Source organism: Melospiza melodia, chromosome 5 (assembly GCF_035770615.1).
Source record: "Melospiza melodia melodia isolate bMelMel2 chromosome 5, bMelMel2.pri, whole genome shotgun sequence".
In the NCBI taxonomy this organism is placed as follows: Eukaryota; Metazoa; Chordata; class Aves; order Passeriformes; family Passerellidae; genus Melospiza; species Melospiza melodia.
Genome location: NC_086198.1, coordinates 29,634,385 through 29,651,801, shown reverse-complemented (window position 1 = coordinate 29,651,801; position 17,417 = coordinate 29,634,385). Strand labels below are relative to the sequence as shown.

The window sequence follows — 17,417 nt, the reverse complement described above, 5'->3', positions numbered from 1 at the left end:
ACATCAGACAAATGCTGAAACGTGCTGCCAGCCATGTCAGTGCTTTATTTAAAACACATTAACACATTGGGAAATGTGATATTTGTAGCCTTCTACATATCAGGGAAATAACAGTTGAGAGAGAGCAACATGTTAAGTCTCACTTCCAAAAGCATTGTAAAGCTCTTAATTTGAGGACTTAAAAACGTACTTTTCCTGGTTTTTTCCTTGTGTCCTATTATTCTTAGACAGCTGTGCACAGAAACCACACTTTAAACAGCAGCTACAACTCCAAAGAACCCAGAAAACGAAACTGCTTTCAAATGATACTGATAGTTTAGATTCAGCACAAAATGCTGGGCTTATCTCTGTAATAAATGTATTCAGCAAAAAGATTCCAAAGGAAAAACATGCATAGACAATTACCTTTGAGGATCTGTTCTCACATAGTAACTTACATTACTATTAGTAATTAGCAGGCCCTCCTCTCCCTTTATCCTTTCTGTTCCACAATTACAGAGTACACAGGCATTTGAAACTGCATGGCTGACACCAGCACAAACCTCCCTCCAGAAGCTGTAATTCTGCATTTCCAGCAAGTGCACCAGCAGCCAAACCCCTCCCTGAGGAATCCCATACCTACGGAGCACATCTGTGTTACAGGAAACAAACTCCCAAAAAACAAGACAGATTAGGAAGAAAAGCAACTAGAAAACCTAGAAGTAAGAAATTTCTACCTGCCCTTTGATGCTTAACCTTAATTTCCATTAGAAAGAGGGTGGGTACCACTGGCATGTGAGAGTCTATAAATCCAAGATCTGTTCAAGCTGAGGGAAGCCTTCATCTGAGGGGATCACACCGAAATTAAAATTTACCTAAAATTTACACAGAGGAGGAACTAAGCTGAATCACATCACTCAACACAACAGCAAACTTCCACAGAAATATTTTCCGAGCAAGTTTGATAAGATAATGGTGAACTCTGCACTCTACAGCAGGTTCATGGCCCAGCAGCTGGGTTAGAGTGGGAAACATCATTTTCACCCCAGCAGACAAGACCTAGCTGGTGCAGCTGAGCTCTGGGCTTAGGAAATGAAATGTTGCACATGTACACTACACAGCTCAGGGTCTCACTTGTTGGCAGACAGTTCTTTTAGACTCTGGGAAGACTGAAGAAGGAATTATCACTCAATTACACCTAAGGCCACCATTTCTAGAGATCTTTTTTTTTTAAGTAATTTTTTTAGTAAAAAAAAGTAATAAGAAAAAGTAACACAGCAAAAAGTAATTCTTAATGTTCAGCAGCTGTGGTGGCTGTCACAGCAGGGAAGGTTTCTGCCCCCACTCCAATCACCTTTTGCAACAAGATGCTTGTGTACATCACTGACTGCTTCTGTACGCAAAAGATATTAATGAAGGTGCCATCCAAAAGTAAAGCTGCTTTAAGCTCCAGTGATCCTATTTACTTTGCTAATCCATTTCTGAAGTACAGTGCACAACAGCATGCATTCCTTTAAAATCAAAACCACTTAACCACACAAACCTCATTCCTCTCTCATGCACAGCTCTTCTTAAACCCAGGACTATTCCTGAAAAAATGCCCTGCTCAAGAGAAGACATCTGTAGTGTCCCCTTTCTGTCATTTCTTCTCAGTCAACAACAATTACAGTTCTTAGCACTTTCTCAGGCCTGCCTCATTTAAAAATACCTTGATGCAGAAACTACACACTTGGCCTTAAAACTACAACTCATTACTAGAGCAATCATCCCACAGGACTAAGGCTCATGCTGGCACAGGACAGGAGGGGAAACACTCACAGTATAAAAGATACAGAGCACAGAAATAAACAGTAAATATTTTCAGCAAGATTTAATGAGTGTATAGCAAGGCTGTACAACAAGACCAAGCACAAAACCACCACTAAAAGCCACCACCTCTTAGGACAGTGCAAATAGCAGCCAAGTTGAGAGCTCAGAGGGGGACAGTGACCTCCTCAGCACCTGCAAGGCCTTTTCAGCAGTCTCACTCATGCAGGTAAGGTGCAGGGAAGAAAGATGTCTGAGCATGAGTACAACAGCAAGGGCTGTGGAACAATCACCCCAGCTCAAATGGGCCAGCAAAATCCAGAGACTTGGAACTTGCCGTGAGATCTGATTTCTTCTAATCAAGGAACACCATTAGGTCAATTTGGCATGTGCAGCATTGCCTCTTACTTTTCTGTATTCTTCAAAGGAAATAGCTTTGATACTGCCAATGTTGTTATTTTCTAACTGCAAATACATAAAATTCACAAGCAGCTCTTCCCAGAGACCCAGTGCCATAAGCAGACTTTGCTCTGCTCTGGCAGCTCAAATGTTTCACAGGTCTCAATCACAAAGAGAGCAGGACTTACTTCCTCAGCAGTATTAGTTCATTGGCTGGGTGCCACTAACTTCAGCAGGACTGAATCAGACACTGATTCACACTGATTTCCACGTCTTTGTGGAAACTGGCTGTTTTGGGAGCAAACCTAACCTGCATGGTGTCTGGCAGAAGAGGGCCTCCCTTTCTCATGGACTGTCAATCAGGGTAAAAACCTCAAAAAGCAACATAAATGAGGATTACTGAGAGCAACAGAAATTTCACTGCTAAAACCACTACAGCACTAGAAATCACTTCCATCGAACTCAATGATGCTGGCCAATTTTTCATCAGGAAATTCAATTAAAGCAACCAAATGTTCCTGCAAGCCCTCTGTGTTTAGAAACCCCTTTGGGTTTTTGAAACAATCCCTGTGGGTTGAGTTGATAGCAGAAATATTTATCATGCTTAGGGTTAGCCTGGAATTCGAAATTTCAAAACTTGCTGTTTCCCTTAATTATGCTGTGAGAAGCAGAATTATCTTGTGGACAGAACACAGGACTAGGAGTCAGGGGGTTCCTCCCCATGAATGTTTCCAAGTGCTCTGAACTACACAGATGAAAGGTGCACCAAGAAGGGGCTCTATCTCCATTTTTACCCAACAGAAGAACTATTTGCACATACAGTGCAATGCAGTATTTCGGGAGCACCACTCCTCTTTGATGTAAATCCTGGATTGGTCAGGACCATGAAGACAGTCCAGAAGCCACAGCATGAATCAGAGGGCAGAGTGCCTTGGAGTCAAAGCCAGGAATATTAACTAAGGCTGGCACTTTGTTACAGTGGGAGAGAGAGATGGGGATGACAAGGGCTGTGTGAATGTGGCTTTTTGTGCTCCTTTTGTACTTGGTGGGGATGATGGGTGCCCCACTTTTCCTTAGGAACAAAACACACTCTCAGTTTTCCTCATGTTTTCTCTCCCCTAAAATTGGATTTTAAAAATTGTAAAAAGCCTTGATAAGAGCTATCTTGACAAGTTTTCAGGAAGCCTTCCTGCTAGCAGTTCTGCCAAGGAATTTTTATTGTGTAAACACCATTTAACCTATCTGAAACACTTCTCCAGAGTGAAATTCCCATTTACTGACTTTAAAGCAGTCTCTTTCAAGAACCAGAAATTTAATAACACTTGGCTCCAAGACTGGCAAAATTCCAGTGCCAGGCAGTCTGATTATTCTTCCCCTGATTATTGGGAATATCTGCCTCAACAACAACAGACATGCACAGCCAGCATATGTCTCTCAATCTCAGATTCTACTCTGCTTCTTCCCTTATGTGCCCTTATCCAGCTGCAAACTCTCCAAGCTTTGCTTCCAACCACTTGAATTATATTGTTATGTGCTGTCAATAATATAGCCTGTAACAACTGGGAAATAAAAAATATTGGCACAGCCCAAGGCAAATTGAATAGAAGATTTAAAAAAAAAATCTCGTGGATATTGTTCAGATTACGTTATTCATTTTCCTACACAATTCAATTAAATAGAAAACTTTGCCTTTTCTTTTTAACTTACCAGATGGTGCCTCAGCATTTATATTCTACGGCACTTTAATGGAAAGACTGTGGGATTTGGGGAAGCACAATGTACATGCAGTACTGAAAACACCTGAATGTGAAAATGCTAAGGTTCTATACAGATTCTTAACAGGTGATGCAAAGCTTAACTCAGAATATTAGCAAATCTAACCTTGGCAGACGGAGACAGATGTTTTCCCCCTGTTTAGAAACAGGAAATGGAGATGGGAGCAAAGGTTAAACTCACCTTCTTGCACCAATATTACATTTAGTAGCTATGACAGGTGCAAGACTGCTTCCCTAAATGCCATTATCCTGTCTGAGGCTGAAGCAGCCAGAAAGATTCATCCAGAGTATGGACAGCTGGGACAGAACTGCTGCAATCAACATCTATGGACCAAGAGAGACAAACCAAGAACAGGGAAGGAAACAGGAAAAAGGAAACAAAGCAGGAAAGAGAGGAAAGAAAAAGGGAAAGAAAAAGAGACAGGATTAGAAAGTGAGAGAGGCCGGGTGGAGAAAGGAGAGACATATAAAACCTTCACTAATGGAAGCAGCACTTTTTAGTAGACATTAATTTAACAGTTACTTTAATGGTTGATACTAGCTGTATGTCAACTTGATTGATGCGTTGTCACTTTGATAGTTAAGGTTATTGGTAGAGCTGCAGAATTGATGTATTATTACTTTAATTCTTCATTTGGGGGCTTTATTAGGGCATATGGGAATTTAAATTGAGTAACTAAAGAACCTGAATTGATTCACTGCAATCTGATTTCAGCACAGACACAGGGGTGCCTGATACAGAAAGAAAAGGCTCATGTTGAGGCATTTCAGAGGTTTCAAATGTGGAGACAGGTCTGCACTTGGCATGAAAGAGCCATCCATGACATAAACTACTGGGAAAAGTTATGAAATTACCATTACATACAGTTACTGCCTTACTACTTGCATGCTCTCCCCATTTTTTCTGCCAATCCACAGCCTACCTGAGGGTGAGAGCCCTGCAGGGCAAGGACAACACCTGTGAAATAACCAGGATACAGCAGAACAAATTGAAAGTAATGTGTTTAAGGAAATGTGAGCTTTGCCATCGGAAATCTGCAATTGGGTTTTCCAAATGCAATCCATGCAACCTTTTTCCCAGGCTTTGGACCTTATTTGTCTGATGACATGGAAAAAGTTACAGCTGAAACTTTTCTGCACAGATGCCAGAGTCAAATTCCATACTTGTTTTGGGGCAATCCAACTCTCCAGTTGAAAAACTCACCTGAGGCTGCAATGCACCAGATCATGCGGGCTTTGTCACCGCTTCGGAGTTCTCATACAAAGATACAATCTTAACATTGCTCTCACACAAAAACAAGACACACAAGGAACTACTTCTTGGGAGACTTCCTTACCCCAAGCTAACACACAGCCCTTGCTGTTCTACAGCAGAAATGGCTCTCCCAGACATCAAATCTTTTCCACCATGCACTAGATTTTCTTTCCTATACACAGTTTGATGTCTGCTGAAGAGCCCTATCAGTCATGTTTTAAAAAAACTTAAATTAAAATAAGTGGTGTTAAGGACTTTAAAAAAGAGCAATCACTCAGCTAATTCATCTTTAAAAGGTTTCCCACCTAACTTGATTCAGACATGATTTGCCTGCAAGGCAGCTCTAATAGGAAACATCAAGAATGATTTTGTAAAGTGGGTGCAGGTAGGGAAGAACCTAGTGGGGACCCCAGACCACTGTACGTTGAAAAAAAAGAAAAAACAGAACTGAAGTGTGGAATAGGCTTGCTGTTTACTTGTTTGGGGGAAAACAGAGGACAGGAATATCCTATTATATACACTATTAAAAAAAAAAACTTTGCTAAGCTTCCCATTCTGCATTTTGAGAATTGGTATTACAGTAGTCATTGGCATAAGGTTAAAAAAATTAAAAGCTTTCCTATCAGTTTGAAGTCCCTGTGCATTTGCTGAAGGGTAGATCCATGGAAGCTCACTGAGAACAGAGTCTTGAGCACAGGATTCACCTTCTGGATTTCACATGTAATGCTATATTTGGATCCATAGAAATCATTAAACACAGGCCTTCATTCCACACCTCAGTGAATATTCTATTTTCTACCAGTACATGCACACACTAATGCAGACCTTGATCTAAATCAGTAAAAACACTCTTTTTTCCTCCATTGTTCACCTGATTTACCTGGCACTCTGTTTGCTTCAAAATCCTGACACAGATTTTTTTTTTCTTTAAAGGAAAACCCCTGTGTTATTTTATAACAAGAGTTCACATTTTAAAAAATTCAGTTTCACAGGCCAAGGTGCTTTCTTCTATTATTGAATAACCTTCTTTTGGTACTACAACACATGTAAATGATGCTGAAAAATTATACCAGTTGGAAGAGTATTCACCCAAAAATCAAAAGCACTGCCTCACAGTGCTAAGGATATGTTAAGTAGCTTCTTCATACCAGAAAATACCTCCATCACCAACTGTGTGCCATCAGCAATGTTGGCAGAATAGCAGTCAGGCTTGTATTTTTATCCAAAGCCATTTTAGCAGTTTTGTCAATTTGTTTTTCATTGCTTTATATTTACTCAAGCAGTACTTACCATCTTCAAATATTGCTCCTATCTGAAATGACAATTCAGAGCTGTGTTCTGCTTCACATGGATAAACTGCTCTTGCTTTTCGGTGGGCAACACTGAAAAATGAAATTATGAATTATAGCAACTTTTTACTATTATGAAGACACTGTCTCAACCATTCTCTCTCCATTCACATTTGGAGATGACTAAAACTTTAAACACAATCTCACATGCATCATTACAGGGTTATAATTCATACACACAGCCAAAGCTGAAGCTTCACAGCTTACTGTTGGCATTTCTGAATACCATACTCCCAACTTTCTGCACACTATTTTTATGACAAACTCGACTTTCACCTACAGTTACATTTTTTTCATGTGCTAGTCAGCAATGAACTCAATAGCAGGCAAAGTATGATATACTTCTTAAATTCAACCAGTAATAAGAAATAGGGTTTTTTTATCAAGTGTTGTGAAGAATTTGTGAATATACCTACTACTTGAACTACTTAATTAGAAAGACATATATTAAATTTGAAGGGAAAAGCTAAGATGGTGAAGACCTTCAAAGAAAAAGTTCAAAATATTTCAAAGCGTGGAAACCAACATGGAAGGAAGCAGAAACAGGATGGAAGGAAAGCTGGACAAAAGAATGAAAGAAAAGAATGAAACCAAAGAGAAAGGAAAAAAGTCTAGGATGAGAATCTTAAATCTGGCAAAGGTGGAAGAATCTGCATTTTAAAAGACTCTAAGAGAAACACTGCAAGAGAGAGACACTACGAATTGCCCACCCACTGTTAATACAGCTCTCCTGTATTAACCAGCAGACCACTGGCTCAGGGGACTGTGTGCCTTCCACCAAGGAAGGTGCTGAAAGGAAAAGTAAGATGAAGTAGGCAGGTATTTCATTCTGTTAAAATTGCTGCCAGGCTGCATTTCCTGGTTTGAGACAATCATTCACATGCCACGGGAGACTGTTTTTGTGAAGATACAGAAAAGGAGGCAAATAAAGAGCCAGCAGAAGTTGAAGTGCACACCATACCTTTCCACTGCTCTGTCAGTGCCAGGGGCAGGGCTGGGGAAGATGAAATTGGGTAGTGCAGCATCTGAGGCAGCCGGGTTAGCAGATGGAATGTTCATCCACGAGACCATCGACGGGCGGCTCTGAGCAGGACTAAGAGGAAATACATTCAAGGCAGAATTAACAACATGAATAGAATTTCTTATCCTACCAAAATATTTGAATCTTTATAACTGGACAACCTGTGAGATTTTCAAATTCAAACCAAATAATATTGTCAAGCTGATTTTGCAGAAATGGCCACCATATGATTCTGCACTCCTCCTTGGAATTCTTTTTCCGACATGCCCTACATCCTAAGCTAAGGAGAATTACCTGAGATGCATGACATAGGCAATAAAAGGGCAAAATTCCCCATTCCTTATCTGATAAAGACAGACAAAGTGAAATTGCATAGAGCAGGCTATTATTTGAGCTGCCACTCTGCCTTTACAAGTTTTGATGAATCTATTTAAAAATCTCCTCAGTACTGTACAACTGAGAAGATTTCTAAAGAGGCTGCAGCTATTCCAGCACTGGGATCACGATGCTGGCTCTGGATTGAGATCTTTATGGAGCTGTGCAAACACTGTCTCAGGGGCTGCCCCCATCAATGTTGTTAAATTAATGGCTGAACACAAAGTTACCACAAGAGGAGAAGAAATAGCTGACAAAATTTAAAGCTTGTATTAGTAAACACATAAAGTTGTCCCCAACATAAAGAACATTTCTAATCTTATGCCTTAAAAGAACTGAAGGGTTCCAGCACTGGGAGGCTTTCCTTCATTGCGTGGACAAACAACAAATAGTCCAAAACCTGGCTGTCAGCATGTCTTTGGAACAAAGAGCTGGACTTCAAGCAGCTTCTAAGCAGAAACAGCATTAAAATCATTTGCACACAGCAATTGTTCCCTCAGAAGCAGAGACTTTCCAATACAGCATTTATGACTTTGTCTTACTCCAAGATTAATCTCTTAGACAGCATTGATCTGAAAAGCACCACCGAAATCTAAGAACTCAGTCAAGAAGGTTTTTGTGGGAGTCTAAATGCACACCTAATCAAAATGGAGTGGACCAAGCAAAAAGAGGAATCAAGAATCAGCCCTATTATAATTGTAGATGAATAGAAGAAAGCAGGAAATCTAACTTAGATAGCTAATTTTTATCTTATTGTACACTGGGATATTTAATTTCTAGAAGAAATTATCATTATTTGTTGGTTTGCATAGCATGATTTACAATCAAATTCAACTTTTACAAACTCATATCTCAGTCACTCTAGCAATTACATAGTTAAGCAGGCATTTATTTTGTGGTTTTTTTTTTTTTTTAATTTAGTACATTATAATGTGAATTTCACATTCCTTATAACAAGACAATGGCTTTTCCTTTGGAAATGTATCAGATGGCATTTGAATAAAAACTGGAATTCACAGTTTATAAAACAGCATTCTATAGTTAATTCTACTAGTAAAAATGAAACTTAAATGTGTTGGAATCATAACCAGAAGGTTTTATCAAAACATGCTCTGCTTTTAAAAATTATCAGATTTACCAAATAAGGAAAGGAATCATATACATTAAACTGAATGATGAGCAGGATCATGCTGTCTAGAAACATATTTTATGCTTAACTTTGGGAAGAGGATATCCAGTCATCTTTTCTGCCTGGGAATCTTCCACGGCACAATTTTTTATATCTTCCAATAATAACATACATTTAGGAACAGCACCTATAGAATTTTAGGGTTTTGTTTTACTTCAACTTGTCTCCTTCCTCCCATTTTTACCTAATAATTGAAAAAATTTCCTCAAATAAAATAAAAAACTTCAGCTAAAAGTGACTTCATTCATACAAACCAAAAAAATGAACACCAGCATTTGGATCATTTTCCCTAAATACTAAGAATAAAACAATCCTCAGTGGTACTGTAAAGTTTATAAAGTTTGCCAAAAAGTAAATAATTTCTTCATCATTCCTCACTCATAATGTCTACATACAGAATTAATTTTAACTCAGCAGGTGAACACAAGAAAAAAGTTTTTCAAAAGTGAATTTAAAAGAAGTTTTCTACTTGCACAGACTAAACTCTTCTACTTAAAACAGTCCTGAGACTTAAAGAAAAAATATTTTCCTTGCTATTTATTAAATTCAAATCAGTCTCTTGGCAGGGGGTTTGAAATGATGTGATCTTTAAGGTCTCTTCCAACCTAAGCCATTCCCTGATTCTGGGATAAGGATTGGTGTTAAACTCATTTCTGAAACCTGTAAAACTACTGAAAACAGAAAAATAACACTCCAAGTATATTGCCAAAGGAGTATTAAAATGTCTCTAATGCAAAGTATTCATAATTCAAGAATATTTATCAAGTGGCCTTTTGTATTGCAACTTCAGATGTGTGGTTTAATTTTCAACAACTGAATATTAAAACTTGCATTTATTAAATATTTCATTGATGGATACATCATGGTAATCTCTGCAATTTACTCAATCAGCTCTAGAACAACACACACCACCTGCACCTCACACAGAATTCATGACTTCAAAGCAATGCTCAGAACAGAGAGAGCACAAAAGGAACCCTCTGACCCAGGGAAGCATTGGTCATTCTTAAGAATACTTGGAATAAATACCAGATGGTTTCTTGCTGAGACTTGGAGAGGAAAGAAAGAAGGAAAAAAAAAAAAAAAAAAAAAAAAAAAAAGAGAAAGAGGTGTGCACATAAAGGAACAGGAGATGAAATGAAATGTTCAGTTCCATGCTATGGCATGTCGATTTCTCAAATTACAGAGACTCAACAAGAATTGCAATCTATCACCAAGTGAGACTACACTGTCCTTTACCAGACAGGATTTTATAGAAGCATGTTAAAATTGGCAGGTTTTCTACAAATTCTGAGCCACTCCAACAGTTGTAGTAGAAAAACACTCCAGAAGTACAGGTATGTGGAGTGCTGGGCTGCTCCCTCCCCCACTTTTTTGATGAATTCCCTTAATACTTTACAGCTGTAGGGAAAACACTGCAGCAGAATTTGCCTGTCACTTTAGGCTCCTGGTTACCCAGCAAGAGATCATGCTCCACCATCCAGCAGGAGACAAAAAAACCCAACACATTTTTCAACAGCAATAGCTTCACCACAGTAAGAAGAAAGAAAACAAAGGAAAAAAAATGTTGATAGCTTTAACTATTAAGCACATCCTAAAATTTATGGATTCAGTTGAGTTGTGTTTTTTTTTTTTTTTATTTACTGTACTTGGTTACCTCAGGAACCATTTAATTCTTTTTACTGAAACAGAAGGTTTTACTCAATGAGAAAAATAATTTCCAATGTTGCGGTGTGTAAGCAACAAAAGGTTAGATTTTATTGTTTTTTCCTTGAAAAGGCTCTTGTCACAGCAAGGCTGCCTTGCTGTAAAGATCTGCACACCTTGTTTATCAAGATGATGCTATATTAGAAAGTATTGCGTGTGTTATCACACAGCATCTCAACTTTAAGAAGGTATGTTGAAGAAATCCTGAGGCTAAAATGAAGGCAATGCATTTTCTGTGGGTAGGAAAAAAACCCAAAAAGGCTGACATAACCATCTCTCTTTGAGGAAAAAAAGCTATTGTCTAGCATAGTGAACGATGGGAAAAGGGAGGAGGGGAGAATGGCTTTACTGAAAATAAGCTAGAGATTCTGCACTGATATTCAGAAAGAAATTTCTGAAAACAAGATTTTATTGGATGTTTATCTGGCTGGTTCCTAAGGTAACACAGCTAAAGAGCAGCCTCTTATCTTGAGAGCAAGGAAGAGAGTCTGTGAAAAGAATCTACGCTGCAACTCCTGAGAAAAAGAGGGTTGTTTCAGACAAGTTTGGCAGCACCACGGCTGTCGTATCACAGTGTCTGGCTGACAAACTCAATGAAAGCGTTCTGAAAGGTTTCATTACAGGATGACAGTGTGTATCAAAGGGTGTTGGTTATTGATGATTCTTTATGCAAGCCAATAGTGACCACCACCATGTCTTCCTGCACCTGAGAATCCTCTGTGCCCTGTGGAGGGAGGAGCAGAAAAATGTGGCCAAAATTCTAAAAATTGTCGTAGCTGCAGCAAAGCTGGAGACAAACAGAAGGCCAGAATTTCCCCATCTGTGTTCCCCCTGGAAAGAAACTGCATCCTCAACATTTCAAGTATGTGACATGCACGCAGCTTTCCTGAACCCTCATTTATACAGAGCACATCAGTCAGCACTGAAATAGAGGGTTTTTAACTTGGATTGTGAAGTCTCAGTGAGGCAGCTAACACATTAGTGAAATGATCTTTCACGCCAGTCTGGTAAATCCAAAGCTAATGTCTACAGCAGCTGTCCCAAGTTGAAGCATTTTAAATGATAATTCAGACAAAGCAAAAGTGAAATATGTACATCTATAAGCTTACACCTCACCGCTGCTCCTTTCAGGGGAAAAGAAATGAGGGGGCTGTGTTACCCTGGAGGAATGCAAAGAAAAGAAAAGAAAAGAAAAATAACAATTTTTAAAAATTTAAAAAGGAAACTTTAGCTCATTCCAGCAATTGCATCCACACCCCTGCCTGCCCTGAGCACACACACCATTTACCCTGTGCTCACACAGCAGTGCTGCTGTCAAGCTCCCTGGCAGCCAAGGAGATGGCAAGGTCTGTTCTGTACGAGCCACATGACTAAGTTATATTATGCCTGTCTCAAAGAAGCTGCAAAATGAGGGCTCTTGCTCTGCTTGCATAACGAAAGGGTACAAAAAGAAGTGCCTGCTCTGCTAAACCCGCTCTCAAAGTGCTGAGTCACTGAAGAGGTGGCAGCTGAAACAAAAACAAACTGCAGAATAAGCACAATGACCCAACAGCAGCTAGAGCACCTTCTTTCAATAAAACAGGATGGTGACATTAGATTTTATAATAAGTTTTCAAGACAGTGAAACCGAAGTCGCTCATCCTTTAGGTAAAACTGCAAATTCACACCACTGCCAGAAGGTACAAAAAAGAAAGTATTGCCATTTTAAGGAGACCAGACATGCAGTCTACTGATGTAGATCTAACAAGGCTGATGGGAATTCACGCAGAAGTCAAACAAAATTAATAACTATCTCCAAGGCTCCTGTTATGTGTTATCACTATCTCTGCCCATCCTTGCCATCTGATGGCTCTTTTAACATCAGGTTGCTCACCAGCAATTTGAACAGGTTGAGATTTCATGAAGAATGAGTAACATCTTCCCAGCATGGTCAAAAAAACCCTGGATGCTGCACAGCACAGATCTTGTCACCATTTTGCATATTGAAAACCCCAAAACTAGATCCACAGTGTAGCACTTACATACCATTGAACTGGGTAACAGAATCTTTTACTGTTGGGAGAACCAATTAAGAAAAATTCATAAGAAATTTAAAAAAAAAAACAAACTCTGAATTATTTCACCTTCCATTAGTCCCTTGCACATTCCTGAAAATCCATTTATATTGGATGCTTCCAATATAAATCCATTTATATAATGGTGCTTCCATTTGTCCTCTGGACTTTGAACACTTTGGTATTTGGACTGTCAGGACTGTACCCTGCATGCTCCTACAGAAGCATCAAGGTGAGATTCGGTTTGGAAACTATAAATCTTACCATTATTAGCCCAGAAATGTAATTGCTTTAACAAGCCCTGCACCCACCTACACTACTGAAAATGTTTGAGGGACAGGAATGCTTTCCATCCCCTCCAACTGCAAAATCCCAAAGGCTTAGAGAAGGAAAGAAGAACACGCAAGGTAAACAGATGCCCAGTATCATCTTGAGGAAGGCTATTCCATACCCTGCATCATAGCTCCATCCAGAACAACCATCAAGTCACCATGTTCCAGCCCCCTGGAAAACCCAGACATCCTGCAGTCTCAGATCCCAAGAATGAACTCTCCAGCTGAGAAACAAGGCATTCATTTCCATTATTTGAATGAAGAAGTGATCATGCAGTAAGTGTAGGATACTTTCAACAAAAAAAGGAGGACTGACCCAATTCTGAAAACCCAGCACTGTGAGGGTAAGTCTGTAATGTCTGTAGATAAGCCCTGGCACAGGGCATTGTACTGTAAGCACAAAGAAATCTCGTCACAACAAGGGGCCAGTTACAGCAACAAATCTTTCCTTATCAGAAAAAGGTCCTCAGAAAGATTAATTACAACACATAGCGAGTCCAGAGAATACCAAGTGTTCAGCTTTTTTGGTTCATTCTGAGGTCAAGTGAAAAAAGACATAAGGCAGCCCACAGTATTTTAGGGCATGACTGGTAATCCACCTTTTGACAAATCAGTCATTGCAATGAGGGAAACCTGTACTAATCCATCAGAGGTGAGCTGCCATTACAGCCAGAGCTCTGGAAAGGCTGAATAGGACAGGATCATCAATAAATGATTCTGTAAGTAAATTCTATAATCAAACCACAGCAGCTGAAAAAAAAGGTTTCCCTCGCCCTGTTTTAATTTAATTACACCACTCCACATGTGATACTGAAACTGGCAATAACACCTTCTTCACTATTAAGAGGACTTTAAATTTCTGGACGTTGTCTTTACTTGCTTAAGCATGTTTATTAGACACTGAGATGTATACCCAGTTTAGCTATCACTGTCGTCTTCTGCATGTGCAAAGCCATAGTGGAATAGGGTGAAATTCAAGTTTTGTATCACTAACTTTCCACTGCAGGTAAAAGGGAGGATTGACTATAGCTCCACAGTTCAAATGTAGTTTAACAGCTACCCATAACTCCTTCTAATCCATATTTCCAAGCTCAAGACCATCACTACCATCAAAACAGTCTGGGGACTAGCTTAGAAAGGCTATCCAGCCTCTTAGTAGCTGAAATCCTGAACTCCTCTTAGGAAACTACATGTGTTGAACTATTAAAAATTTCACCACAGGAATAAAAATCTGAGTGATTAGGGTGTACTATTTTTCAGTGCCAATTAGAAAGGGTCATATCCTCCAGCAAAAAGCCAGCAAGCCTCTTGAAGAAAAGATGTGGCAGATTTACTTACTTTTTGGGCAAATGCAATAGAAAAATCAGAAACTGTGTAGGAGAGAGTCTGTATGGAGAGTAAGAGAGGAAAAAAGGAAGAATGCAAATGCTGTGGTTAACATTAAACTGAGATTGCTGTTGCTGCTCTTCCTTAAAGGGAAAAAACGTCCATACTAGTGGAGAGCAATCCTTTACTCAGCTCAGAACTATAATTATGAATTTATTGTGTTTGAAATCACCTTGTGCAAAGCATCCTTGGATAGAAGGTATTTTCAAACAGTGCATATTTATGACATCAAGTAGTGCTCCATCAAGTAGAAGTGGTAATTGACCCATCCTAGGCTATCTGGAGTTTGAATCCTGTGTCTACAGAAACTACTGCGTAACTTGGTGATTGACAGGGGAAAAAAAACCCCTATGTTCTACCATAGAGTGTATGTAAAAATAAAACCTATTTATTTTTAGTATTTGGCTCTAGATGGAAGTGTGAAGTTAAAAATAACTTCAGGAAAAAGGTTAAAGAAAGTTTAGGGTGCATGATAGTCTTAAAGCAGCAAACTCAGGTCTCCACTGAGAACCACCCCTGCCAAGCACCACCCAAGTCCCTACTCACCCCTACAGCAGCACGTGACAACACAGGACATATGTCTGATCCACACAGAGCTTTCAGAGAAAATCTAGCATCAGGCAGACACACACACTTACAGACATGAAAACCAACAGCTTAACGGGGCTTCAGAATGGCACATATGTGAAACATCACCTTCAAACTACACCGTATGCACAGCACATCTCTAAATGCTGACGTGACAATTGAGCAGTCGGGCCTTTGTGAGATATTTCACATGGGTGGCAAAGCCCTTGCTCTCTTTGCTTCTTTCACCACTCTGGACATGAAGCCCCTCCTAGAGCCCATCAGGAGGTGAGAGTGTATTTGCTTCCATTTGGTGCTCACCTCACCATGTTGGAAGCTGTAGCTCTTGCTTTGTTAGGTGGGACAAGGAAAGGGCATGCATCACAAAAATTTCTGCCAGGAAACATCATGGTGACAACAGCTATCATTCTGGAAAAAAACAAGCTTCTTTCTTGAAAACAAATACCACAAAAGGTATTCTTGCTACCCATCACGTACTCTTGCTTAAAACAAACTACTGGTGTAAACCAGCTCTTGAAATATCTGACACATCTTGACCCACAATGCAACATGCCTCCCCTGGGAAAAGCTGCAAGCAATCTTCTGCCACAAAGAAGTCCCCATCACCTTGTTGACTGCATAACTCGGGAGCGATCGATCTCGGACACGGAACACCCATGTGTTACAAACATCAGCAGGAACCCGAGGAACCGGATCCGCTGGTGTAATTCCATCTCCCCTAGACTCACTATGGCACATGCTGCAGATCACTGAACACCTGCAACACCATTTGAAGGATGATACTGTGGATTTAAGAAAGGGTTGATTTTGTCCCAATTTGGCTCAAAATACAAAACATTTTGAAATTCTGCACAAACAGGTTTGCTCTTCACCTAACTCTAAGGGTTGGTCCATCTTATGAGAACAGTCTACAACTAACAGCCAGTGCTACATTTCCTGGAGCTGTGAGAGCTACCTGAGCTACATTCTGCCATCACTACACTGGAGCTGCTCTATGGTCTGGTTTGGGTTTTATTTATTAAGGCAGGGCCCTCTGAGTCACCCAAACTAGAAGGGGAAGAGAAGCCAGTCTGAGGTGAGAATGCAGAGGAAAGAAAGAATGCAACGTTCACAGACTATTCTGTCACTGTCCAGGCTTGTTACAGAAGCAGCTCTTAAGCAGACTTCACAGAGAGGCGAGTGGAAGAAAGAAACTACTTTTGACAAATTATCTAAATGCACATACCATGCACCTTTATTTTTTTCCTTCCAAAGAGAACTCTAAGTACTGTTTCCAAATGAGCAGAAAACCTCGAGCCATCAAGTCATGTTTCTAAAACACCAGTGCTGTATAATTTTTGATGAAAATTAATAAACAAACAAACAAAAAAAAAAAAAGCAATGTTCTTTCAAACACCTGAAGTTCCCTGGATATCCAAACTCTCTGGATAAAACCACCACTCCTCCTTTTATTCTCTGAAGTGACATTATCACTGTCCTGCTAAACCTGCATTCCTTAATTAGCTTTCACTGACAGTCCAGTTTTATACCAACTACAGCATCTTTTCCACACATGCACCTCTCTTTGGTAAGTACAACTAGTTGCTAATTCTACTCACTTCTAGAGGATAGTACAAGAAGATAAAGGAAGAGTAACTTCAGACTTCTACTGAAGAAACGACATTTATGGAAAATGCCTATAAATCTGGAATTCTTTCAATACATATGAGAGAAAAAAACCTGTTCTAGTTAATAAACACTCAAGTCAGCAGTTTATTATTAATAATTGCTCTGTGACTATCTATATATTCTCATGTGTTATGTACATCTACACATACATTTTACTCTTGTTTCATCACCAGAGCTGGCTACTCAGAATGCCATTATGGAAAATATTTGTAACAGATCTTTTCTCCAGACATGCTCCTTCCACTGTTCTTGGCACTAAAGGCTGGAAAAGTTTGTCTTGATAGTGGTTAAAGTCTGAATGAATAGCAAACCAGAGAATTCAATTCAAGTTCAACTCTGATTTAAAAACAAGTTATGGTCAGCTTTTTGTGTATCAAACCTGAACACGTATTAGAGAGTCAGGACTAACATTTTGACGTCAATTTCTGCTAAATTTAAGTCATGCTCAAAGACAGAACACTTACAGCATCTACTGAACGTGACAGACTGCACTTCCATTGGAAACCAGGCACTTAATTTGTTAAGAAGAGATTA

At 39.5% G+C, this 17,417-nt stretch overlaps 1 protein-coding gene across 1 annotated transcript in view; it reads right to left on the bottom strand.

Moving 5' to 3' along the window:
• ARHGAP10 (Rho GTPase activating protein 10) overlaps positions 1–17,417 on the bottom strand; it is a 138,533-nt gene that overhangs the window by 1,992 nt on the left and 119,124 nt on the right. Inside the window, exons 21-22 of the mRNA XM_063156749.1 lie at positions 7,525–7,656; positions 6,505–6,596 (exon numbers count right to left, since the gene is read on the bottom strand). Of these exons, the coding sequence (XP_063012819.1) occupies positions 6,505–6,596; positions 7,525–7,656 (224 nt within the window). The remainder of the gene's footprint in view (positions 1–6,504; positions 6,597–7,524; positions 7,657–17,417) is intronic.